Here is a 25,090-nt window from a genome sequence, read left to right as displayed (position 1 = left end):
GTGCTTCATAAAGATAAAATTGGCGGGTTTGGTGAAATTTTTTTACCTGTCAGCGAGTCAAAAACCAGTCAGATGGCGTTTTTTCTGTCTGATTTTACGGCGTCCGATTCCCGCGTTCTTTTACATAGGAAAACGTTTTTGCTTAATTTTGGAATTGGTGCTTCATAAAGATAAAATTGGCGGGTTTGGTGAAATTTTTTACCTGTCAGCGAGCCAAAAACCAGTCAGATGGCGTTTTTTCTGTCTGATTTTACGGCGTCCGATTCCCCGCGTTCTTTTACATAGGAAAACGTTTTTGCTTAATTTTGGAATTGGTGCTTCATAAAGATAAAATTGGCGGGTTTGGTGAAATTTTTTACCTGTCAGCGAGCCAAAAACCAGTCAGATGGCGTTTTTTCTGTCTGATTTTGCGGCGTCCGATTCCCCGCGTTCTTTTACATAGGAAAACGTTTTTGCTTAATTTTGGAATTGGTGCTTCATAAAGATAAAATTGGCGGGTTTGGTGAAATTTTTTACCTGTCAGCGAGCCAAAAACCAGTCAGATGGCGTTTTTCTGTCTGATTTTGCGGCGTCCGATTCCCGCGTTCTTTTACATAGGAAAACGTTTTTGCTTAATTTTGGAATTGGTGCTTCATAAAGATAAAATTGGCGGGTTTGGTGAAAAAATTTTTTACTTGTCAGCGAGCCAAAAACCAGTCAGATGGCGTTTTTTCTGTCTGATTTTTGCGGCGTCCGATTCCCGCGTTCTTTTACATAGGAAAACGTTTTTTGCTTAATTTTGGAATTGGTGCTTCATAAAGATAAAATTGGCGGGTTTGGTAAAAAAATTTTTTACTTGTCAGCGAGCCAAAAACCAGTCAGATGGCGTTTTTTCTGTCTGATTTTTGCGGCGTCCGATTCCCCGCGTTCTTTTACATAGGAAAACGTTTTTTGCTTAATTTTGGAATTGGTGCTTCATAAAGATAAAATTGGCGGGTTTGGTGAAATTTTTTTACCTGTCAGCGAGCCAAAAACCAGTCAGATGGCGTTTTTCTGTCCAATTTTTACGGCGTCCGATTCCCCGCGTTCTTTTACATAGGAAAACGTTTTTGCTTAATTTTGGAATTGGTGCTTCATAAAGATAAAATTGGCGGGTTTGGTGAAATTTTTTACCTGTCAGCGAGTCAAAACCAGTCAGATGGCGTTTTTCTGTCTGATTTTTGCGGCGTCCGATTCCCCGCGTTCTTTTACATAGGAAAACGTTTTTGCTTAATTTTGGAATTGGTGCTTCATAAAGATAAAATTGGCGGGTTTGGTGAAATTTTTTACCTGTCAGCGAGCCAAAAACCAGTCAGATGGCGTTTTTTCTGTCTGATTTTTACGGCGTCCGATTCCCCGCGTTCTTTTACATAGGAAAACGTTTTTTGCTTAATTTTGGAATTGGTGCTTCATAAAGATAAAATTGGCGGGTTTGGTAAAAAAATTTTTTACTTGTCAGCGAGCCAAAAACCAGTCAGATGGCGTTTTTTCTGTCTGATTTTTGCGGCGTCCGATTCCCCGCGTTCTTTTACATAGGGAAACGTTTTTCGCTTAATTTTGGAATTGGTGCTTCATAAAGATAAAATTGGCGGGTTTGGTGAAATTTTTTACTTGTCAGCGAGCCAAAACCAGTCAGATGGCGTTTTTTCTGTCTCATTTTTACGGCGTCCGATTCCCCGCGTTCTTTTACATAGGAAAACGTTTTTTGCTTAATTTTGGAATTGGTGCTTCATAAAGATAAAATTGGCGGGTTTGGTGAAATTTTTTTTACTGTCAGAGTCAAAACCAGTCAGATGGCGTTTTTCTGTCTGATTTTGCGGCGTCCGATTCCCCGCGTTCTTTTACATAGGAAAACGTTTTTGCTTAATTTTGGAATTGGTGCTTCATAAAGATAAAATTGGCGGGTTTGGTGAAATTTTTTTACCTGTCAGCGAGTCAAAACCAGTCAGATGGCGTTTTTTCTGTCTGATTTTGCGGCGTCCGATTCCCCGCGTTCTTTTACATAGGAAAACGTTTTTGCTTAATTTTGGAATTGGTGCTTCATAAAGATAAAATTGGCGGGTTTGGTGAAATTTTTTACCTGTCAGCGAGCCAAAAACCAGTCAGATGGCGTTTTTCTGTCTGATTTTTGCGGCGTCCGATTCCCGCGTTCTTTTACATAGGAAAACGTTTTTGCTTAATTTTGGAATTGGTGCTTCATAAAGATAAAATTGGCGGGTTTGGTGAAATTTTTTACCTGTCAGCGAGCCAAAAACCAGTCAGATGGCGTTTTTTCTGTCTGATTTTTGCGGCGTCCGATTCCCCGCGTTCTTTTACATAGAAAAACGTTTTTGCTTTAATTTTGGAATTGGTGCTTCATAAAGATAAAATTGGCGGGTTTGGTGAAATTTTTTTACCTGTCAGCGAGTCAAAAACCAGTCAGATGGCGTTTTTTAAGTCTGATTTTGCGGCGTCCGATTCCCCGTGTTCTTTTACATAGGAAAACGTTTTTGCTTAATTTTGGAATTGGTGCTTCATAAAGATAAAATTGGCGGGTTTGGTGAAATTTTTTACCTGTCAGCGAGCCAAAAACCAGTCAGATGGCGTTTTTCTGTCTAATTTTTACGGCGTCCGATTCCCCGCGTTCTTTTACATAGGAAAACGTTTTTGCTTAATTTTGGAATTGGTGCTTCATAAAGATAAAATTGGCGGGTTTGGTAAAAAATTTTTTCATTTGTCAGCGAGCCAAAAACCGTTCAGATGGCGTTTTTTCTGTCTGATTTTGCGGCGTCCGATTCCCCGCGTTCTTTTACATAGGAAAACGTTTTTTACTTAATTTTGGAATTGGTGCTTCATAAAGATAAAATTGGCGGGTTTGGTGAAATTTTTTTACCTGTCAGCGAGCCAAAAACCAGTCAGATGGCGTTTTTTCTGTCTGATTTTTACGGCGTCCGATTCCCCGCGTTCTTTTACATAGGAAAACGTTTTTTGTTTAATTTTGGAATTAGTGCTTCATAAAGATAAAATTGGCGGGTTTGGTGAAATTTTTTACCTGTCAGCGAGCCAAAAACCAGTCAGATGGCGTTTTTCTGTCTGATTTTGCGGCGTCCGATTCCCCGCGTTCTTTTACATAGGAAAACCTTTTTGTTTAATTTTGGAATTGGTGCTTCATAAAGATAAAATTGGCGGGTTTGGTGAAATTTTTTTACCTGTCAGCGAGCCAAAAACCAGTCAGATGGCGTTTTTCTGTCCAATTTTTACGGCGTCCGATTCCCCGCGTTCTTTTACATAGGAAAACGTTTTTTGCTTAATTTTGGATTTGGTGCTTCATAAAGATAAAATTGGCGGGTTTGGTGAAATTTTTTACCTGTCAGCGAGCCAAAAACCAGTCAGATGGCGTTTTTTCTGTCTGATTTTTACGGCGTCCGATTTCCCGCGTTCTTTTACATAGGAAAACCTTTTTGTTTAATTTTGGAATTGGTGCTTCATAAAGATAAAATTGGCGGGTTTGGTGAAATTTTTTACCTTGTCAGCGAGCCAAAAACCAGTCAGATGGCGTTTTTTCTGTCTGATTTTTACGGCGTCCGATTCCCGCGTTCTTTTACATAGGAAAACGTTTTTGCTTAATTAATTTTGGAATTGGTGCTTCATAAAGATAAAATTGGCGGGTTTGGTGAAATTTTTTACCTGTCAGCGAGCCAAAACCAGTCAGATGGCGTTTTTTCTGTCTGATTTTGCGGCGTCCGATTCCCCGCGTTCTTTTACATAGGAAAACGTTTTTGCTTAATTTTGGAATTGGTGCTTCATAAAGATAAAATTGGCGGGTTTGGTGAAATTTTTTTACCTGTCAGCGAGCCAAAAACCAGTCAGATGGCGTTTTTCTGTCTGATTTTTGCGGCGTCCGATTCCCGCGTTCTTTTACATAGGAAAACGTTTTTGGTTTAATTTTGGAATTGGTGCTTCATAAAGATAAAATTGGCGGGTTTGGTGAAATTTTTTACTTGTCAGCGAGCCAAAAACCAGTCAGATGGCGTTTTTAAGTCTGATTTTGCGGCGTCCGATTCCCCGCGTTCTTTTACATAGGAAAACGTTTTTGCTTAATTTTGGAATTGGTGCTTCATAAAGATAAAATTGGCGGGTTTGGTGAAATTTTTTTACCTGTCAGCGAGCCAAAAACCAGTCAGATGGCGTTTTTTCTGTCTGATTTTTGCGGCGTCCGACTCCCCGCGTTCTTTTACATAGGAAAACGTTTTTGCTTAATTTTGGAATTGGTGCTTCATAAAGATAAAATTGGCGGGTTTGGTGAAATTTTTTTACCTGTCAGCGAGTCAAAACCAGTCAGATGGCGTTTTTCTGTCTGATTTTTGCGGCGTCCGATTCCCCGCGTTCTTTTACATAGGAAAACGTTTTTTGGTTTAATTTTGGAATTGGTGCTTCATAAAGATAAAATTGGCGGGTTTGGTGAAATTTTTTACTTGTCAGCGAGCCAAAAACCAGTCAGATGGCGTTTTTCTGTCTGATTTTTGCGGCGTCCGATTCCCCGCGTTCTTTTACATAGGAAAACGTTTTTGCTTAATTTTGGAATTGGTGCTTCATAAAGATAAAATTGGCGGGTTTGGTGAAATTTTTTTACCTGTCAGCGAGTCAAAACCAGTCAGATGGCGTTTTTTCTGTCTGATTTTGCGGCGTCCGATTCCCGCGTTCTTTTACATAGGAAAACGTTTTTTACTTAATTTTGGAATTGGTGCTTCATAAAGATAAAATTGGCGGGTTTGGTGAAATTTTTTACCTGTCAGCGAGCCAAAAACCAGTCAGATGGCGTTTTTCTGTCTGATTTTTGCGGCGTCCGATTCCCCGCGTTCTTTTACATAGGAAAACGTTTTTCGCTTAATTTTGGAATTGGTGCTTCATAAAGATAAAATTGGCGGGTTTGGTGAAATTTTTTTACTTGTCAGCGAGCCAAAAACCAGTCAGATGGCGTTTTTCTGTCTAATTTTTACGGCGTCCGATTCCCCGCGTTCTTTTACATAGGAAAACGTTTTTTGCTTAATTTTGGAATTGGTGCTTCATAAAGATAAAATTGGCGGGTTTGGTGAAATTTTTTACCTGTCAGCGAGCCAAAAACCATTCAGATGGCGTTTTTTCTGTCTGATTTTTGCGGCGTCCGATTCCCCGCGTTCTTTTACATAGGAAAACGTTTTTTACTTAATTTTGGAATTGGTGCTTCATAAAGATAAAATTGGCGGGTTTGGTGAAATTTTTTTACCTGTCAGCGAGCCAAAAACCAGTCAGATGGCGTTTTTTCTGTCTGATTTTTGCGGCGTCCGATTCCCGCGTTCTTTTACATAGGAAAACGTTTTTTGCTTAATTTTGGAATTGGTGCTTCATAAAGATAAAATTGGCGGGTTTGGTGAAATTTTTTTACTTGTCAGCGAGCCAAAAACCACTCAGATGGCGTTTTTTCTGTCTGATTTTTGCGGCGTCCGACTCCCCGCGTTCTTTTACATAGGAAAACGTTTTTTACTTAATTTTGGAATTGGTGCTTCATAAAGATAAAATTGGCGGGTTTGGTGAAATTTTTTACCTGTCAGCGAGCCAAAAACCAGTCAGATGGCGTTTTTTCTGTCTGATTTTTGCGGCGTCCGATTCCCCGCGTTCTTTTACATAGGAAAACGTTTTTGCTTAATTTTGGAATTGGTGCTTCATAAAGATAAAATTGGCGGGTTTGGTGAAATTTTTTTACCTGTCAGCGAGCCAAAAACCAGTCAGATGGCGTTTTTTAAGTCTGATTTTTGCGGCGTCCGATTCCCCGCGTTCTTTTACATGGGAAAACGTTTTTGCTTAATTTTGGAATTGGTGCTTCATAAAGATAAAATTGGCGGGTTTGGTGAAATTTTTTTACCTGTCAGCGAGAGCCAAAAACCAGTCAGATGGCGTTTTTAAGTCTGATTTTTGCGGCGTCCGATTCCCCGCGTTCTTTTACATAGGAAAACGTTTTTTGTTTAATTTTGGAATTAGTGCTTCATAAAGATAAAATTGGCGGGTTTGGTGAAATTTTTTTTCTTGTCAGTGAGTCAAAAACCAGTCAGATGGCGTTTTTTAAGTCTGATTTTTACGGCGTCCGATTTCCCGCGTTCTTTTACATAGGAAAACGTTTTTGTTTAATTTTGGAATTGGTGCTTCATAAAGATAAAATTGGCGGGTTTGGTGAAATTTTTTTACCTGTCAGCGAGCCAAAAACCACTCAGATGGCGTTTTTTCTGTCTGATTTTTGCGGCGTCCGATTCCCCGCGTTCTTTTACATAGGAAAACGTTTTTGCTTAATTTTGGAATTGGTGCTTCATAAAGATAAAATTGGCGGGTTTGGTGAAATTTTTTTACCTGTCAGCGAGCCAAAAACCAGTCAGATGGCGTTTTTTAAGTCTGATTTTTACGGCGTCCGATTTCCCGCGTTCTTTTACATAGGAAAACGTTTTTGCTTAATTTTGGAATTGGTGCTTCATAAAGATAAAATTGGCGGGTTTGGTGAAATTTTTTTACCTGTCAGCGAGTCAAAAACCAGTCAGATGGCGTTTTTCTGTCCAATTTTTACGGCGTCCGACTCCCCGCGTTCTTTTACATAGGAAAACGTTTTTGTTTAATTTTGGAATTGGTGCTTCATAAAGATAAAATTGGCGGGTTTGGTGAAATTTTTTTACTTGTCAGCGAGTCAAAAACCAGTCAGATGGCGTTTTTAAGTCTGATTTTGCGGCGTCCGATTCCCCGCGTTCTTTTACATAGGAAAACGTTTTTGTTTAATTTTGGAATTGGTGCTTCATAAAGATAAAATTGGCGGGTTTGGTTAAATTTTTTTACCTGTCAGCGAGTCAAAAACCAGTCAGATGGCGTTTTTAAGTCTCGTTTTTGCGGCGTCCGATTCCCCGCGTTCTTTTACATAGGAAAACGTTTTTTTGTTTAATTTTGGAATTAGTGCTTCATAAAGATAAAATTGGCGGGTTTGGTGAAATTTTTTTACTTGTCAGCGAGCCAAAAACCACTCAGATGGCGTTTTTCTGTCTGATTTTGCGGCGTCCGATTCCCGCGTTCTTTTACATAGGAAAACGTTTTTTACTTAATTTTGGAATTGGTGCTTCATAAAGATAAAATTGGCGGGTTTGGTGAAATTTTTTACCTGTCAGCGAGCCAAAAACCAGTCAGATGGCGTTTTTTAAGTCTGATTTTTGCGGCGTCCGATTCCCCGCGTTCTTTTACATAGGAAAACGTTTTTTACTTAATTTTGGAATTGGTGCTTCATAAAGATAAAATTGGCGGGTTTGGTGAAATTTTTTTACCTGTCAGCGAGCCAAAAACCAGTCAGATGGCGTTTTTTCTGTCTGATTTTTACGGCGTCCGATTCCCCGCGTTCTTTTACATAGGAAAACGTTTTTTACTTAATTTTGGAATTGGTGCTTCATAAAGATAAAATTGGCGGGTTTGGTGAAATTTTTTTACTTGTCAGCGAGCCAAAAACCAGTCAGATGGCGTTTTTTAAGTCTGATTTTGCGGCGTCCGATTCCCCGCGTTCTTTTACATAGGAAAACGTTTTTGTTTAATTTTGGAATTGGTGCTTCATAAAGATAAAATTGGCGGGTTTGGTGAAATTTTTTACCTGTCAGCGAGCCAAAAACCAGTCAGATGGCGTTTTTCTGTCTGATTTTGCGGCGTCCGATTCCCCGCGTTCTTTTACATAGGAAAACGTTTTTGTTTAATTTTGGAATTGGTGCTTCATAAAGATAAAATTGGCGGGTTTGGTGAAATTTTTTTACCTGTCAGCGAGCCAAAAACCAGTCAGATGGCGTTTTTCTGTCTGATTTTTGCGGCGTCCGATTCCCCGCGTTCTTTTACATAGGAAAACGTTTTTTGTTTAATTTTGGAATTGGTGCTTCATAAAGATAAAATTGGCGGGTTTGGTGAAATTTTTTTACCTGTCAGCGAGCCAAAAACCAGTCAGATGGCGTTTTTCTGTCCAATTTTTACGGCGTCCGACTCCCCGCGTTCTTTTACATAGGAAAACGTTTTTTGTTTAATTTTGGAATTGGTGCTTCATAAAGATAAAATTGGCGGGTTTGGTGAAATTTTTTTACCTGTCAGCGAGCCAAAAACCAGTCAGATGGCGTTTTTTAAGTCTGATTTTTGCGGCGTCCGATTCCCCGCGTTCTTTTACATAGGAAAACGTTTTTTGTTTAATTTTGGAATTGGTGCTTCATAAAGATAAAATTGGCGGGTTTGGTGAAATTTTTTTACTTGTCAGCGAGCCAAAAACCAGTCAGATGGCGTTTTTTAAGTCTGATTTTCCGGCGTCCGATTCCCCGCGTTCTTTTACATAGGAAAACGTTTTTTGTTTAATTTTGGAATTGGTGCTTCATAAAGATAAAATTGGCGGGTTTGGTGAAATTTTTTTACTTGTCAGCGAGCCAAAAACCACTCAGATGGCGTTTTTAAGTCTGATTTTGCGGCGTCCGATTCCCCGCGTTCTTTTACATAGGAAAACGTTTTTGTTTAATTTTGGAATTGGTGCTTCATAAAGATAAAATTGGCGGGTTTGGTGAAATTTTTTACCTGTCAGCGAGCCAAAACCAGTCAGATGGCGTTTTTCTGTCCAATTTTTGCGGCGTCCGACTCCCCGCGTTCTTTTACATAGGAAAACGTTTTTGTTTAATTTTGGAATTGGTGCTTCATAAAGATAAAATTGGCGGGTTTGGTGAAATTTTTTTACTTGTCAGCGAGCCAAAAACCAGTCAGATGGCGTTTTTTAAGTCTGATTTTTACGGCGTCCGATTTCCCGCGTTCTTTTACATAGGAAAACGTTTTTTGTTTAATTTTGGAATTGGTGCTTCATAAAGATAAAATTGGCGGGTTTGGTGAAATTTTTTTACTTGTCAGCGAGCCAAAAACCAGTCAGATGGCGTTTTTAAGTCTGATTTTTGCGGCGTCCGATTCCCCGCGTTCTTTTACATAGGAAAACGTTTTTTGTTTAATTTTGGAATTGGTGCTTCATAAAGATAAAATTGGCGGGTTTGGTGAAATTTTTTTACCTGTCAGCGAGCCAAAAACCAGTCAGATGGCGTTTTTCTGTCCAATTTTGACGGCGTCCGACTCCCCGCGTTCCTTTACATAGGAAAACGTTTTTGTTTAATTTTGGAATTGGTGCTTCATAAAGATAAAATTGGCGGGTTTGGTGAAATTTTTTTACTTGTCAGCGAGCCAAAAACCAGTCAGATGGCGTTTTTAAGTCTGATTTTGCGGCGTCCGATTCCCGCGTTCTTTTACATAGGAAAACGTTTTCTGTTTAATTTTGGAATTAGTGCTTCATAAAGATAAAATTGGTGGGTTTGGTGAAATTTTTTTACCTGTCAGCGAGCCAAAAACCAGTCAGATGGCGTTTTTAAGTCTGATTTTGCGGCGTCCGATTCCCGCGTTCTTTTACATAGGAAAACGTTTTTTGTTTAATTTTGGAATTGGTGCTTCATAAAGATAAAATTGGCGGGTTTGGTGAAATTTTTTACCTGTCAGCGAGCCAAAAACCAGTCAGATGGCGTTTTTTAAGTCTGAATTTTTACGGCGTCCGATTCCCCGCGTTCTTTTACATAGGAAAACGTTTTTTACTTAATTTTGGAATTGGTGCTTCATAAAGATAAAATTGGCGGGTTTGGTGAAATTTTTTTACCTGTCAGCGAGCCAAAAACCAGTCAGATGGCGTTTTTTCTGTCTGATTTTTGCGGCGTCCGATTCCCCGCGTTCTTTTACATAGGAAAACGTTTTTTACTTAATTTTGGAATTGGTGCTTCATAAAGATAAAATTGGCGGGTTTGGTGAAATTTTTTTACCTGTCAGCGAGCCAAAACCAGTCAAATGGCGTTTTTCTGTCCAATTTTACGGCGTCCGACTCCCCGCGTTCTTTTACATAGGAAAACGTTTTTGTTTAATTTTGGAATTGGTGCTTCATAAAGATAAAATTGGCGGGTTTGGTGAAATTTTTTTACTTGTCAGCGAGCCAAAAACCAGTCAGATGGCGTTTTTTAAGTCTGAATTTTGCGGCGTCCGATTCCCCGCGTTCTTTTACATAGGAAAACGTTTTTTGTTTAATTTTGGAATTGGTGCTTCATAAAGATAAAATTGGCGGGTTTGGTGAAATTTTTTTACCTGTCAGCGAGCCAAAAACCAGTCAGATGGCGTTTTTTCTGTCTGATTTTTGCGGCGTCCGATTCCCCGCGTTCTTTTACATAGGAAAACGTTTTTTGTTTAATTTTGGAATTAGTGCTTCATAAAGATAAAATTGGCGGGTTTGGTGAAATTTTTTTACCTGTCAGCGAGCCAAAAACCAGTCAGATGGCGTTTTTAAGTCTGATTTTGCGGCGTCCGATTCCCGCGTTCTTTTACATAGGAAAACGTTTTTTACTTAATTTTGGAATTGGTGCTTCATAAAGATAAAATTGGCGGGTTTGGTGAAATTTTTTTACTTGTCAGCGAGCCAAAAACCAGTCAGATGGCGTTTTTAAGTCTGATTTTGCGGCGTCCGATTCCCGCGTTCTTTTACATAGGAAAACGTTTTTTGTTTAATTTTGGAATTGGTGCTTCATAAAGATAAAATTGGCGGGTTTGGTGAAATTTTTTTACCTGTCAGCGAGCCAAAAACCAGTCAGATGGCGTTTTTTAAGTCTGATTTTTACGGCGTCCGATTTCCCGCGTTCTTTTACATAGGAAAACGTTTTTTACTTAATTTTGGAATTGGTGCTTCATAAAGATAAAATTGGCGGGTTTGGTGAAATTTTTTTCTTGTCAGCGAGCCAAAAACCAGTCAGATGGCGTTTTAAGTCTGATTTTTCGGCGTCCGATTCCCGCGTTCTTTTACATAGGAAAACGTTTTTTGTTTAATTTTGGAATTAGTGCTTCATAAAGATAAAATTGGCGGGTTTGGTGAAATTTTTTTTCTTGTCAGTGAGTCAAAAACCAGTCAGATGGCGTTTTTTAAGTCTGAATTTTGCGGCGTCCGATTCCCCGCGTTCTTTTACATAGGAAAACGTTTTTTGTTTAATTTTGGAATTGGTGCTTCATAAAGATAAAATTGGCGGGTTTGGTGAAATTTTTTTTCTTGTCAGTGAGTCAAAAACCAGTCAGATGGCGTTTTTTAAGTCTGAATTTTGCGGCGTCCGATTCCCCGCGTTCTTTTACATAGGAAAACGTTTTTTACTTAATTTTGGAATTGGTGCTTCATAAAGATAAAATTGGCGGGTTTGGTGAAATTTTTTTTCTTGTCAGTGAGTCAAAAACCAGTCAGATGGCGTTTTTTAAGTCTGAATTTTGCGGCGTCCGATTCCCCGCGTTCTTTTACATAGGAAAACGTTTTTTGTTTAATTTTGGAATTGGTGCTTCATAAAGATAAAATTGGCGGGTTTGGTGAAATTTTTTTACCTGTCAGCGAGCCAAAAACCAGTCAGATGGCGTTTTTTCTGTCTGATTTTTGCGGCGTCCGATTCCCCGCGTTCTTTTACATAGGAAAACGTTTTTTACTTAATTTTGGAATTGGTGCTTCATAAAGATAAAATTGGCGGGTTTGGTGAAATTTTTTTACTTGTCAGCGAGCCAAAAACCAGTCAGATGGCGTTTTTTAAGTCTGATTTTGCGGCGTCCGATTCCCGCGTTCTTTTACATAGGAAAACGTTTTTTGTTTAATTTTGGAATTAGTGCTTCATAAAGATAAAATTGGCGGGTTTGGTGAAATTTTTTTTCTTGTCAGTGAGTCAAAAACCAGTCAGATGGCGTTTTTTAAGTCTGAATTTTGCGGCGTCCGATTCCCCGAGTTCTTTTACATAGGAAAACGTTTTTTACTTAATTTTGGAATTGGTGCTTCATAAAGATAAAATTGGCGGGTTTGGCGAAATTTTTTTACCTGTCAGCGAGCCAAAAACCAGTCAGATGGCGTTTTTAAGTCTGATTTTGCGGCGTCCGATTCCCGCGTTCTTTTACATAGGAAAACGTTTTTTACTTAATTTTGGAATTGGTGCTTCATAAAGATAAAATTGGCGGGTTTGGTGAAATTTTTTTTCTTGTCAGTGAGTCAAAAACCAGTCAGATGGCGTTTTTAAGTCTGATTTTGCGGCGTCCGATTCCCCGCGTTCTTTTACATAGGAAAACGTTTTTTGTTTAATTTTGGAATTAGTGCTTCATAAAGATAAAATTGGCGGGTTTGGTGAAATTTTTTTTCTTGTCAGTGAGTCAAAAACCAGTCAGATGGCGTTTTTTCTGTCTGATTTTTGCGGCGTCCGATTCCCCGCGTTCTTTTACATAGGAAAACGTTTTTACTTAATTTTGGAATTGGTGCTTCATAAAGATAAAATTGGCGGGTTTGGTGAAATTTTTTTACCTGTCAGCGAGCCAAAAACCAGTCAGATGGCGTTTTTTCTGTCTGATTTTTGCGGCGTCCGACTCCCCGCGTTCTTTTACATAGGAAAACGTTTTTTACTTAATTTTATAATTGGTGCTTTATAAAGATAAAATTGGCGGGATTGGTGAAATTTTTTTACCTGTCAGCGAGCCAAAAACCACTCAGATAACGTTTTTTCTGTCCAATTTTCACGGCGTCCGATTTCCCGCGTTCTTTTACATAGGAAAACTTTTTTTGTTTAATTTTGGAATTGGTGCTTCATAAAGATAAAATTGGCGGGTTTGGTGAAATTTTTTTACCTGTCAGCGAGCCAAAAACCAGTCAGATGGCGTTTTTTAAGTCTGATTTTTACGGCGTCCGATTTCCCGCGTTCTTTTACATAGGAAAACGTTTTTTACTTAATTTTGGAATTGGTGCTTCATAAAGATAAAATTGGCGGGTTTGGTGAAATTTTTTTACCTGTCAGCGAGCCAAAAACCACTCAGATGGCGTTTTTTCTGTCTGATTTTTGCGGCGTCCGACTCCCCGCGTTCTTTTACATAGGAAAACGTTTTTTACTTAATTTTGGATTTGGTGCTTCATAAAGATAAAATTGGCGGGTTTGGTGAAATTTTTTTACCTGTCAGCGAGCCAAAAACCAGTCAGATGGCGTTTTTTAAGTCTGAATTTTGCGGCGTCCGATTCCCCGAGTTCCTTTACATGGGAAAACGTTTTTTACTTAATTTTGGAATTGGTGCTTCATAAAGATAAAATTGGCGGGTTTGGTGAAATTTTTTTACCTGTCAGCGAGCCAAAAACCAGTCAGATGGCGTTTTTCTCTCCAACTTTTACGGCGTCCGATTCCCCGCGTTCTTTTACATAGGAAAACGTTTTTTACTTAATTTTATAATTGGTGCTTCATAAAGATAAAATTGGCGGGTTTGGTGAAATTTTTTTACCTGTCAGCGAGCCAAAAACCACTCAGATGGCGTTTTTTCTGTCTGATTTTTGCGGCGTCCGATTTCCCGCGTTCTTTTACATAGGACAACGTTTTTGGCCTACTTTTGGAATTTGTGCTTCATAAAGATAAAATTGGCGGGTTTGGTAAAATAATTTTTAAATTGTCCGCGAGCCTAAAACCGTTCACTTTCACCGACAACAAGGGTTTTTGCCGGGATGTAGCGACCATCATACCGTCAACCGCGATCTGCCAGCCAACCGAGGCCAATCGTTCTCGGACGTCAACCTTCAAAGTCCGGAACACACCCTTCCGAGTTACCCAATAGGTAACCAGAGACGGATTTGGGACTTCTGGCCGGACAGAACACTCAGCACATCGCGTGAACCACGATCTGCCAGCACAGCCGAGGGTACATCGGGACTTAACCTCCTTACCGAGGCTGCCTTGACCCTTCGAACCCCGGCGAATATTCTCCCCGAGTTACCCAATAGGTGACAGGAGACGAACTCAGGATTTTCAGCTGAGCGTACCCCATCTGCCATTGCAGCCGAGGGTATAACCCGGACTCTAACTCGAGTACCGAGGCTGCCAAAGGACTTAGACTCAGTAACCGAGGCTGAGCATGGACTCTGATTCTGCAACCGGAGCTGACCTGACCCTCGGTCACCGAGGCTACCATCGGACTTCAAAACTCTGAAGCCAACCGGATAAGGGGTCGGACTCCCGCACAGAGGCCATAACATTATTCGGACCAGAACGTGGTTCACACTGCACGGTGCAGTGTGAACCACGTCCACCAGCCACTCAACCTGTTGGAAACCAGGCATTAACTTGTCCTTGTTACCCAATAGGTGACAGGACACGACTTCACGGTTATGCCCGGATAGAACCTCGGATCACCGGACGATCCACCGATTAAGAGACCCAATAGGTCTTATCCTGCACCCAGAGAGGGTACCTTACGGTATTCGCGACAGTGCCTCTCCCATCAGCACACCTTATGAACCGGAACTGCCACCAGACCGCTAAACAACGATCTGCCAGTGCAAGTGAGGCTGACTCGGGACTTAGAATCAGTAACCGAGGCTCCCTCCTACAGTGCAAGGCTACCCCCGGATTCAACCCTTCAGAGCCCGACATCAACCGGTCCAAGTTGCCCAATAGGCGACAGGACGCGAAATTACGGTTTTTGTCCGGACAGAATTTTGGAATTCCGGCATTTCACCGGATGATTCACCACCAAGTGACCCAATAGGCCTCATTCCTTACCCAGGGAGGTTGCGTTACGGCTTTCGCAGACAGCGACAGTGCCTCCCCACCAGATTACCCTATGAACCCCCGGCTGGATGTAAGTCTAAGCCCTTCTTACCCGGCTATGGAGGTTCCAGTCAACTGAAAACGGAGGATCCCCGGTCGGAACTGAGTTTCAAGCCCGTTTCTCACCCGGCCACGTATATCCACACCTTACCGGAAGTCAGTCAGTCGGATCTAAGTTTAAGCCCGGCTTACCCAACCCTTTCGATGAAGTCTGAACCGGTAACATCGGGTATCCCGAGAACCTATGCCTCGGACCTGAATGACCGGACACCTTGAAGACAGGAGACCCCGGCAACGGACGTCTTCCTAGTCGGAATGAGCACCCGGACCAAAGACCCGGACCAAAGACTAGAATTTTGTTTTACTGTTTTCTAATGCTTTATTAGAAGTTAACTAGAGAGAAACAGAGATAAATGCTTTATTTTTACTTTGCTTTTTCTTGCCGTTACGGATGTTCATCAACAGAAGCCTACACCGGTCCAACAAGAAACCCGACCGACCTTCGGATTTCTGCCGTGAGTTGTATCGCCACCACGGGTCCGGAGGAGAACGCGGCACCGAGAGACCTTCATCGGACACCACCGAGGCGCAGCCACCGACCCTAGTAGGGTCGTGTGCGGAGCGGGCACTGGAGCGGTATGAGGCCGGTCCTTCGCAGGGGCCCGGACTTCCGCCCAGAGGCATGTTGGGCCAGTCGCTATGGCAGCCTACGAGTAGGCAGCCAGCGACAGTCCCGCTTCCGGTGTGCTGACTCACACCGAGTCGCACTCGCTGTCGAACGCCACATCGGCCTCGACTCCGGCTCGGCCACGCCTTGCCACGCCTACGGCTTGACGTCTCGGCCAATCAGCGTTCGTTCGCTCGTGTTGGATCAGCCCAGTGCCGCAGATAGGCATTTTCCATGTTACGGCTCATTCAGCCGATCATTCTAGTTAGTCATGATTTTGCTCACGCACTGTGTTGTACTTTATTGCTATCACACAATAAAGCCTCATTTCCTCACTATCGTGAGCCTCTGCGTCGTGCTGCTGATAATAATCTGTATATTATTGGACCTGGTGACGGTGGGCGGAACGCAGTGGTCTGTTCGGTCTGTTAGTATTCTAATGGTCAGCGTGCAGTGTATGGTACGAGTATATATAGCAGCCGTTCGCAGTGTATGTGCTCACACTTGGCACTGCGTCCGGCAACGATCGGGATTTAAATTGATTTTTTTAGAGGTTGTTCCCGCTTGCAAGCGGGTGTGTTTGTCAGTAAATAATAAAGCACCCCCCTTTGTGTATTGCATTGTTTGTATGTATAGTAACAGAACCAGGGAACAATAATGGCCAGCATCATCATCGAGACGGACGCTGGCAGCAAAGGCTTGCCAGATCTGCTGTATACCCTTACAGCGCCGCTCTTCTACTGCCTGCGCTCCTCCACCAAGCGCGTTATTATACACGATCGCGTTCATTGCATCTACAGATACCAGGCAGACCTCCACGCCGTGTTGAAAATGATTAGCCACGTGTCGCGTTCCCGTCCCGCGATCCGTCTGACGGCGCTACATGTGGTCGGCGTCACATACTCGGAGTCGGATTCGTCGTCACATACCCGGGTCGGTTTTCGAATATCCGAAAGCTTGAGCAACCTGAGCGCTGCGATGTGCACAATCTCGAAGACTTTACCTGGTCCACGATGGCATGTTCTTTTAAGTGTCATCTCTGTGATTCCATCGCGCTGTGCCGCAGTCCATCAGTCTGGTCCGCAGCTCGGTGAAATCCATGCACGACCTGACGCTGCTGCTGCCAGAGCTAGGACACGCAACTGACGCTGGATGTTGACGTGGCGTTAAGATAAGCCTGCCGTTAAACGGGTATTTTGCCAGCACGTTGTGGAACAGAGTGGAGGCGGTGCTGCCGGTGCCCAGCCAACAGTATCGAAGGCAGTCTGGAATTTTAAAACTGTACACTCCTCCCGGCGCACCCCCAGGGGGATCATGTTAAGGGCATGATTATTTTTTACTGAATTGCCTTGTTTGTCCATAAATCTTTTGAATATGGCGAGTAAGAAATATTTTCGCTCGGTTTGCAAGACAAAAAAGACCAAATACATCCGCGTAACACAAGATCGCGAAAATCAAAAAGTGGCTATCAATTCACGTCAAACAGGCCAATATATTTTTGTGCCAATGCATTCTTTGGCAATTTTAACATGAGAAAAACCAAAGCCAAAGTATTGAAACAATACAGAATATTCCACATAGCCATCTCCTTCGAACAGAGGAAGTGAGCTTACTCTGAGTTCTTTCCATGTTTACTCTGCGGTTAGTGTGCGATGACTTTGATATTGAACTAGTGGATATAAATTTAACAATAATAAGTTTGAATGTGCTTCGTATATTTTTGACATTCTAAATGTGCAAGATTGAAGAATTAAAAACCACCGAGAAAAGGTGAGAGGGATCTGTAAGATTCAAATTTAATTAAATTTTCTATTTTTAATGGAATTTGTAGACTTTTTTAAGAAAAAGTCATTCGTCCGCTTCACGCGAAAAAGAACACAAAATGTGTAATAATACACACTATTTCAGGCTATGGTGTCGAATATCGACTTGGATTTTCACTGGAGAAATACAGTATACATACATCGACGTTTTTCGCATTCCGGACACTTTCGCAATGCACTCTTTCGGATTCGTATTATTCCACATTTGGAAACCTGATAATTTTTTATTACGGTTATCTTGTGTACAAGCTTGTATTTCGTGTATGAGCACTAATTATCACGAAATCAGTTTTAAAAATTTTTTGTCATGTGGAGCCACGCAGAAAATATCGCTTCTTCAGTATCCGGTAGGCGAATCCATATTGTGAAAATGGCCTGAATGCAAAAAACATCCAAGGAATAGAGCACGGACCCGATTTAAGTACTGTACAGTGCATTTTGTGTTGGTTAAGAGCTGTGCACGATGGTGGCTGCTGATCTGTGTCCCTCTTCGCATTACCGCGGGAAGAAGTGGTGTACGGACGGACTGCGGAACCTCCACTTGCCGAACCTGTCGCGTATTTTTTTGCGCTTCCTTCTTATCCTACGCAACGGATTCAAGTCGCCTCGATTGCGGAGGCGCACAGTCACTTTGACTTTTTATATTTTTTTCCGTTGGCGGGAAAATTATGGCAGCGTGAACGGACACGTGCATGCAGTGCAGTGTCAGACCGGTACGGACTATGGATACGTTTTAATACACAGCATACTTCGAATACTGCCTTATATGGGCTCCCCTTATATTACTCTCCCTTATCTGGGCTCCCGAGCAATATGAGCAACCCTCTACATGGGCGGTTACGTTATTACTCACACTTTCGCAGTTGTTATCAGTGTGTTATCACTGACTGAAAATTTTGATTTATTTAAAATACTTATTTTGCCAGTAATTTTGTAGCATTTTTCAATTTGTTCATTGGCAGATTCGGTTGAAATTAATGGAAGAATATATATAAATAAAATATATAAATATAATTCGTATATTAAATTTCGGAATTCTTTGGTGGGCTTAATGGTAAATCCGATTGAAAGAAGTAGAAAAGGGTTCTACTATAAATCCGATAAATTTAATTTGACGGGTGTTGCAAACTAGCCGGGAGCCCAGATAAGGGAGAGTAATATAAGGGGAGCCCATATAAGGCAGTATTCGAAGTATGGATCCAAGAACGTTTTCGTTTCTTTGCACTTTACACGCATAATAACCCAATAAAGAAGAACATATTCTGTGTGGTGTCTTGTGAATTCTTGTTGTTGTACTCCGTACACATGCTGTTTACATCCTAGCAACTCATGTTGTATTCTATTGCTGTACGTACTATTCTACTTCTTACTGATTCAGTCACCGGTTGGCCAGCTGCAGTGAACATGTATTATTAAAGTTACTTATTATATTACGTACTTTCTACATACGAGTACTTCACATTCTGTAACATAGGCAAACATCTTGCTGCCATCTTTAATCACTTGCTTTTTTCGACCGCTGTCTAGTGCTTACAAGCTTTCGTTCTACCGCTTAAATCGATCTCCTGCATTGAGTTAGATACGTTATTTTAATTTATGTGTTTTCCAAAAGCGGGCATCGGCGCTGCGTACATACTGAATCACGTAATAACAGCCATGTGTTTTCAAGTGCGGTGCAATCGCTTACTTGCAAAATAATAAAGACTGTTCATCGCAGCCCAATCGTGCAGGGGGTGTTCGCAGCACCCAATTGTCCTCGTATACGTACATTATAATATTAGGTACATATAAAGGTGTCTTATATAGTATAGTATACGCCAATCTGTGTTCAATCCTTTGATCCGTTTTATTCAATGATGACCAAACATTTCATACGTCTGTGTACCTCTGCAAAAACGCAACAACTCATCCTCCCACCGACGTGTGACCGGAAGCGCGCTCACATTCATCAAACCATGAATAAATGGTGTTACGCGACAAGCCTGTACAGTTCAAAATGTTGGCAATTTCCGTGGCTTCGCTTGGATACGTACGATACACACCGACTACTTCTCGTTTCTCTTCCTCCGAAAACGCGCGGACGTGACGGTTACGTAAGGCTTTTCGTAGCATTCCCTTAAGCACTCCAGTGCGGGGTTTGGCGCCCTTTTTTGGTCGCCCACGGCGGGACGGTTTGGCTGACATCGCGACGGGGCTTTTCCGCTTCGACTTGGCGTCCTGACGCCCCGGGCCCGTTGCCGTGCTTCGGTGGGCACCTGCGGTCTTCTTCGCCACATCGTTCAGCTGCAACAACAAACGCGCGAATTAACCCTGCTGTGAATGAAAACCAGTCAGCGGACGCACGTAGATGCCCTCCAGTCGCTTCAGCTCCGCCTCGCAGGCGTGCACATTCCCCTCCTCGCCCACCACCGTCACCACGTTGGCGTCCTCATCGTCGCGGCGCGGGAAGTTGATCTTGACTTGGAAGCGGTGTTCCAGCTGTTGCAGACCGGTGCGGTTGTCGCCGATGATGCGGGCGTGGATGCGGCTGTCCAGGGGGACCTTCACTTGCGACTGGCTCTTCTGCACAACGGACACCAACGCCATTACATTCTGCAGCGCTGCAGTTGACCATCTCTGTTTCCTCACCTCGGCCTCAACGATGGTCTGGATCTTGTCGCGCGCCGCGTGCGCCTGCGACTCCAGCCCGACGATGACGATCTTGTCGGCATCCTCAGCGGCCGCGTCACTGCGCGGGAACTGCAGCTCCACCTGGAACTCATCTCGAATTTTGTTCAGTTGCACGCTCTGACCGATCAGCTGGAAGTGGTACTTTGGATCTACGCGCATCTCCACGCGATAGCTGCACTGCGCCTGCAAATGACATGGTCACAAATCCCCCTCCTGCATCAACACCAGCACTAACTCAACAGAAGGCTTAAATTAAAGACTGCATAGTTAACAATGTACACCAGATGCCGCACAAGCAGTACCAACAGGTTGCACCTCTAAATCAACGTCGACGATCTTGTGATTCGATATGTAGGCATCCACGTTCAAGGAGCAGCCGGTGAGCGTTTGGATTCCGGTGGGAGTGATACCCACGGTGCATTTGAGCAGCGCCACTAGCTCGCCTTCCTTTTCATACAGTACCGGGAACCCCAGCAGAATACCGTGATCGACGCACTCCTGGGCGGACAGGCGGGCGGTCTCCTCGTCGTCAAAGTACCTCAGTGAAAAACTCGAGGTTCCATACTTGCTAGAAGTTTCGGCGAGGAATTCTAAGCAATCCATGCAATGATAATCAACAACACAACACATCAACAGTAACAAGTACGCTAGGCAAAAGAGCAGTTTTGCTAGCAGCTACCTATAACCAGCTTAATGCACAGAGTATCGTGCTGTACGCACTGCACGTAATACGTATTAACAATAATTAATCATTAATTTTAATAGTTACTGCTCGTCGTACTGGTGAATGCTTGTCGACAGTTGTCGTAATGGTGAATGCTCGTCATACTGGTGAATACTGGTGTTCTGACTTGTCTCGTCACTTAATTTTACTTTTGAATAATTCATGGCTGGCAATAAGTGCAATCATACCGAAAAGGTGCGATAAGTCCGATCATACCGAGATTTTACAAAAAATTATACTGTAAATTGCGAAGTCAGTTTCTTGAAATTAGAAGAAACTTTCTTCTAAAAATTCAGTCTAGGGCAAGGAAGCCATGCTGACAAGCAACACAAGTAACACGGGCAACGGAAAATAATATTTTCGATTATAAGCAGGATTATGTAAATACCGATTACGTACTGCATTACTCCGATAAATGACAAGGTACGTAGCTTGCACTCGATATTTCGCACTCACTCTTCGCACCACGAGAAGCCGAGCGAGGTAGTGAATCGGAGAGGTCGTTCCAGCGGAAGATGTTGCTCTCCGTGTCCAGGTACTCGTAGGCCAGCCCTTCGCCCGTGCTGACCAGAATCTCCAGTTGAGCGACTTCGTTGACGTGGAATTTCGTTTTCCCTTCGGGGAGCATGTGCATTAGCTTGCACTGGAAGCCCTGGACTACGGTCTCCACCATTCGCTTTGCTTTGCAATACTACCAAAAGCATAACAAGCATTATCAGCTGAAACGTGTTCAACTAGCGAGTACACTCATGCAGGCGCACATCAAATTCAACTCCGCCTTTGATCAGCTGCGAGTAGGCCTCCATGGCGGCGTTTGTTGCCAGCATGACGTCGGCGTGGCGTCCGCTCGCCGGACTGTCCTGCAATCACCCACGTTGTGCTTACAAGCTGGAAAACAGTTCTCTGGCTATTCTTGCAGCATTTGCAACATGTCACGAAGTCAACACCCACTAAAAACCGAATTCAGTTCAAAAACAAGGCAACGTACTGCAACTGCTACCTCGCACGTAAAAGCCAGCTCAAAGAAGCCAGGTAACGTGGCACGGCTGGCGGAAGACTTTAAGCGCGGGAAGTACGGATTTTTGGAGGATATGGGGTATCTGTTCTACACCCTCGCAGTCGAAACCCTTGGAACTTTTGGTTCGGAATTTGCTGAGATGATACGTTTTGTCGGGAGGAAGATTCGCGATGTGACCGGGGAATCTCGATCTACGGCTTTCCTTAGACAACGTTTTAGTCTCGCTGTTGTTAAAGGAAATGCGGCTGCTGTCTTGGGTACATTAAACGCGCGACCGAAAGTTGGATGTGACAGTAATGACTTTGGTTGTTTTTTCAATGTGTAAATTCAAACTTTTTAATTAGTGTCTTTCGGCGCAGGCTTTTTGTTACGTTTAATTGGCTATTGCCTGAAAAAAAAAAAAAAACTCACCATCGTAGCGCCAACAACATGTGAATATCCGACGCTGGCGGTGTATCCGTCAATGTGGACGGCCAATTCGCTGGAGAAACAAAACAAACAAACACGGCTCAGTGATAAAGCAATTACGGTACATAAAAGCAATTCCATACATTTTAACCAGATCTCCGTGATCCAGCAGACGGTCGGGGTCGGCCTTGAGGGGGGAAAAGTAGCAGACGCAGTTGTTGACGCTGATGCATGTTGGAAAAGCAACACCTGTCAATGCACTGTACTCCATCAACATATCAACGGCAACTACAAAACCACAGCGCTGGGCAGTAAAGCCTGCTCCAACCTTTATACAGGTTGGCTTTAAAAACCAACGATGTCTCCGCGACGATCATGGCATCAGCCGCTTCGCACAGTTCCCGCACTGACTGGCTGGGCACGCATTTCTCCAGAAGGCTGTCAACAACTTCTGTAACCAAAAAGAAGAATCTGGTGAATTCTCTACTTCTGGTACCCGCATACGAATGCAGCGAGCTCTGAGCAGTCCACGCAAATCACAGGCTTAACTGGATTACGATATGTTCAGGACGGCGCACTAGTGACTGCAAGGGATCGGAGAAGGACCACACGAGAAACGGGCGGTGGATGCACCAGTTGCACACTTACTGTTAGCGATCTGCCCAGCTCTTTTGCATTTGTCCCCCATATCCTTGCTCCCAATGATGAATGGTTCAGGGTCGGGCGACGCTGACATTTTAAAAAAAACAATGATCGAATTTACAGGAAGAACTTTTCAAAAAAGCTTCTATGACAAGATAAGGAAGAGCTGACTGTAAAACTGAAGTTACAGCGTAGAGCATACTGAGCAGTGAGCAGTGAGCACTTTACACAGTTGTAACGTACAGTACTTACGTATCAGCATTGCTGCTGGTTCCGATTGGCAACAACACGCCGCCCTTGGGCGGTTGAGAGTCAGATACCTAAGAGACGCCGGGAAGTCAGCGTAGACTCACACGGACTTTCCCTGCCACGTTTTAAACACCACGCCTTCACAACAGATGATGTTTGTCATTGCGACAGGTAAGTACTAACTACTTGTACATCAAAATTAACAGAAGACCAACCTCTACAAATATCGCGATTGCCGCAAAGTCGCAAACGACATCTACGGCTCACGACTGGACGTTGGCAAAACACCCCGTTTGTCAGCTGTTATTGATTCTTCATTATTTCTCGAAGAAAGATTGCAAGAAAAACCTTTCGACGCACGCTGATTGATTATGATTTATGAATGATGTTAATCTGATGTCATTCGGTATGGCTAAAATTATGATGGCATTCGTTGAGGGCAAGCCGGAATTTAACTACGTGGGCAACATGCACCGCAAGGAGGTGGTGGGCCGCGAGTTACTCGTTTTCACGTATTGACTTGCACTGTTTTTTAACCAAATGGCAGCTGAACTAAACAACACAACAGAAACAACAATACAACAATATTTTCTATTGTAGTTTTGTGTTTTGTTTTCTCTGACAATTATGTACTGAGTATGATTTGACCAATACAACCTGATATACCGTATACGTTCAACATAGTCATAGATAATGACGTCATAGATAATTATTTTGTAGCTGTCAGTGTTGCCAAGACAATGGTCAGGAATCTCGTGAAACCAATCGTGCTCGTACATCACACTCTTGCTGCTGATCCAGACCCTCCTGGATAGCTAAAACGACGCGCCGTATCACCCGGTATTCAGACACTGATCAATGCCGCCTACATCCACATCCTGCCTTCCGTGAACCCCAACGGATTCGGCCTCCTGTTCAAGCGACTACTTTGCGTACAGGACCGCGTCAGGACGGACAACCGCATCCCTTCAACCTTTTTTTACGACCAATTTGCCAGCGACAACGCCCGCCAGCAGCCAAAGACGGCCGTCATCATGTCCTGGACCGCTGCTCCTTCATTCTCTTCCACGGGCTCGCCGCCGGTCAGCTACTCCTGCGGCGACCTCCAGCAGAACCCCACCGGCGGCTCCTCCGTCTACAGCCAGAGTCCCGGCGACGCCATCTTCAAGCAGGTGGCGGAGGTGAATTCCCAGGGATACCAGGCCATGTTTTTGTGTGCCATCCTTGCCGGAATACATCAAACGCTGCCGTAGAACTTGAAGAACGGCTTCCCCAACGGCGCCAAACATTACCCGGTAGCGGAGGGGTTGGCAAGACTGCAGATAATTTCGCAGCAACGCCTTCGAGATCACGCTGGGGCTGTGGTGTTGAAACTTGGAGGTATCCCGCCGTCGAGCACCCGGCCTCCTTCTGGGAGGTCAGCAAGCGTCCATTAACCTGCCTCCATGATCGAGGTGCACAAGGGCCCCATGAGGGCAGGCGGTCGTTGGAGGGCGTGACGATCCAGGCGGAGGATGTTAATCACGTGGTGACGTCGGTGAAGGACGGGAAATTGTTAGCGAATGTCGGTGCTTAATAAAGGCAACGAACCGGAGCGGCGCAACTCTGCAGGGTGACCATGCTGGCAAAAACACCGTCCGCCGTGGTCATCTTCATGCTGAAGAGTAGTGGAAGCGTTAGAACGAGTACCGCCGGACCGGTGGACGATGTGCAGTTCGAGATGGAGGTGGTGCTATAATATCAGACAGCCGTTTTGCTTAGCCACCCGGTTCACGTAGCAGCATCTATAAAAATAACCACAGAAGCTGGACAACCACGGAAGACTGCACAATCCAGCAAGCGGGAAATGTGCGACATTCAGATGACTTTCTTGAGCTCAAACTTCACATCCATTTCAACAGGGCAACTTAATCAACTGCTCGGTGGCCTTTCTTTAGGAGGAATAGCAGCTTCTGATCACGCGGTGTCTGCAGTGTCAAGTGGAAACCGTTCAGACGATTAGCAGATCAGATCTCACAATACGCATCGGAAATCACAGCCAATCAACAATTGCGCTTCAAAAACGTCGACTCTTACACGGGCTGGACATTCAGGAACCAAAGAGCAGCTGAGCAGAAAGATATTTATTTACTCTGTAATATCGTAGTGATCACAGTGCGGTCACACGGCTGCCCAAAGGAGAATTTTGTTTTGTTTTGAAAGTAAAGCCTT

General features: G+C 43.3%; 2 protein-coding genes across 2 annotated transcripts; one reads left to right on the top strand and one right to left on the bottom strand.

Moving 5' to 3' along the window:
• Positions 1 to 19,035: 19,035 nt before the first annotated feature.
• LOC129600441 (proliferation-associated protein 2G4-like) lies at positions 19,036 to 23,133 on the bottom strand. Its single transcript, XM_055498946.1, has 12 exons — positions 23,095 to 23,133; positions 22,883 to 22,950; positions 22,637 to 22,717; positions 22,317 to 22,439; positions 22,132 to 22,237; positions 21,992 to 22,061; positions 21,324 to 21,422; positions 21,019 to 21,253; positions 20,154 to 20,428; positions 19,797 to 20,021; positions 19,512 to 19,730; positions 19,036 to 19,451 (listed from the first exon to the last, which is right to left on the bottom strand). The coding sequence occupies exons 2-12, from the start codon at positions 22,890 to 22,892 to the stop codon at positions 19,074 to 19,076; spliced, it is 1,821 nt and encodes a 606-aa protein (XP_055354921.1). The 5' UTR covers positions 22,893 to 22,950; positions 23,095 to 23,133; the 3' UTR covers positions 19,036 to 19,073.
• A 154-nt stretch (positions 23,134 to 23,287) lies between these two features.
• LOC129600444 (carboxypeptidase D-like) lies at positions 23,288 to 24,617 on the top strand. The gene is made up of 4 exons (XM_055498950.1): positions 23,288 to 23,383; positions 23,728 to 24,092; positions 24,260 to 24,433; positions 24,491 to 24,617. The coding sequence occupies exons 1-4, from the start codon at positions 23,288 to 23,290 to the stop codon at positions 24,615 to 24,617; spliced, it is 762 nt and encodes a 253-aa protein (XP_055354925.1).
• The last annotated feature ends 473 nt before the right edge of the window (positions 24,618 to 25,090 follow it).

Source organism: Paramacrobiotus metropolitanus, unplaced genomic scaffold (assembly GCF_019649055.1).
Source record: "Paramacrobiotus metropolitanus isolate TYO unplaced genomic scaffold, Prichtersi_v1.0 Parri_scaffold0000177, whole genome shotgun sequence".
NCBI lineage: Eukaryota > Metazoa > Tardigrada > Eutardigrada > Parachela > Macrobiotidae > Paramacrobiotus > Paramacrobiotus metropolitanus.
The sequence above is the reverse complement of the archived record's forward strand: the minus strand, read 5'-3'. Positions and strand labels throughout refer to the sequence as shown.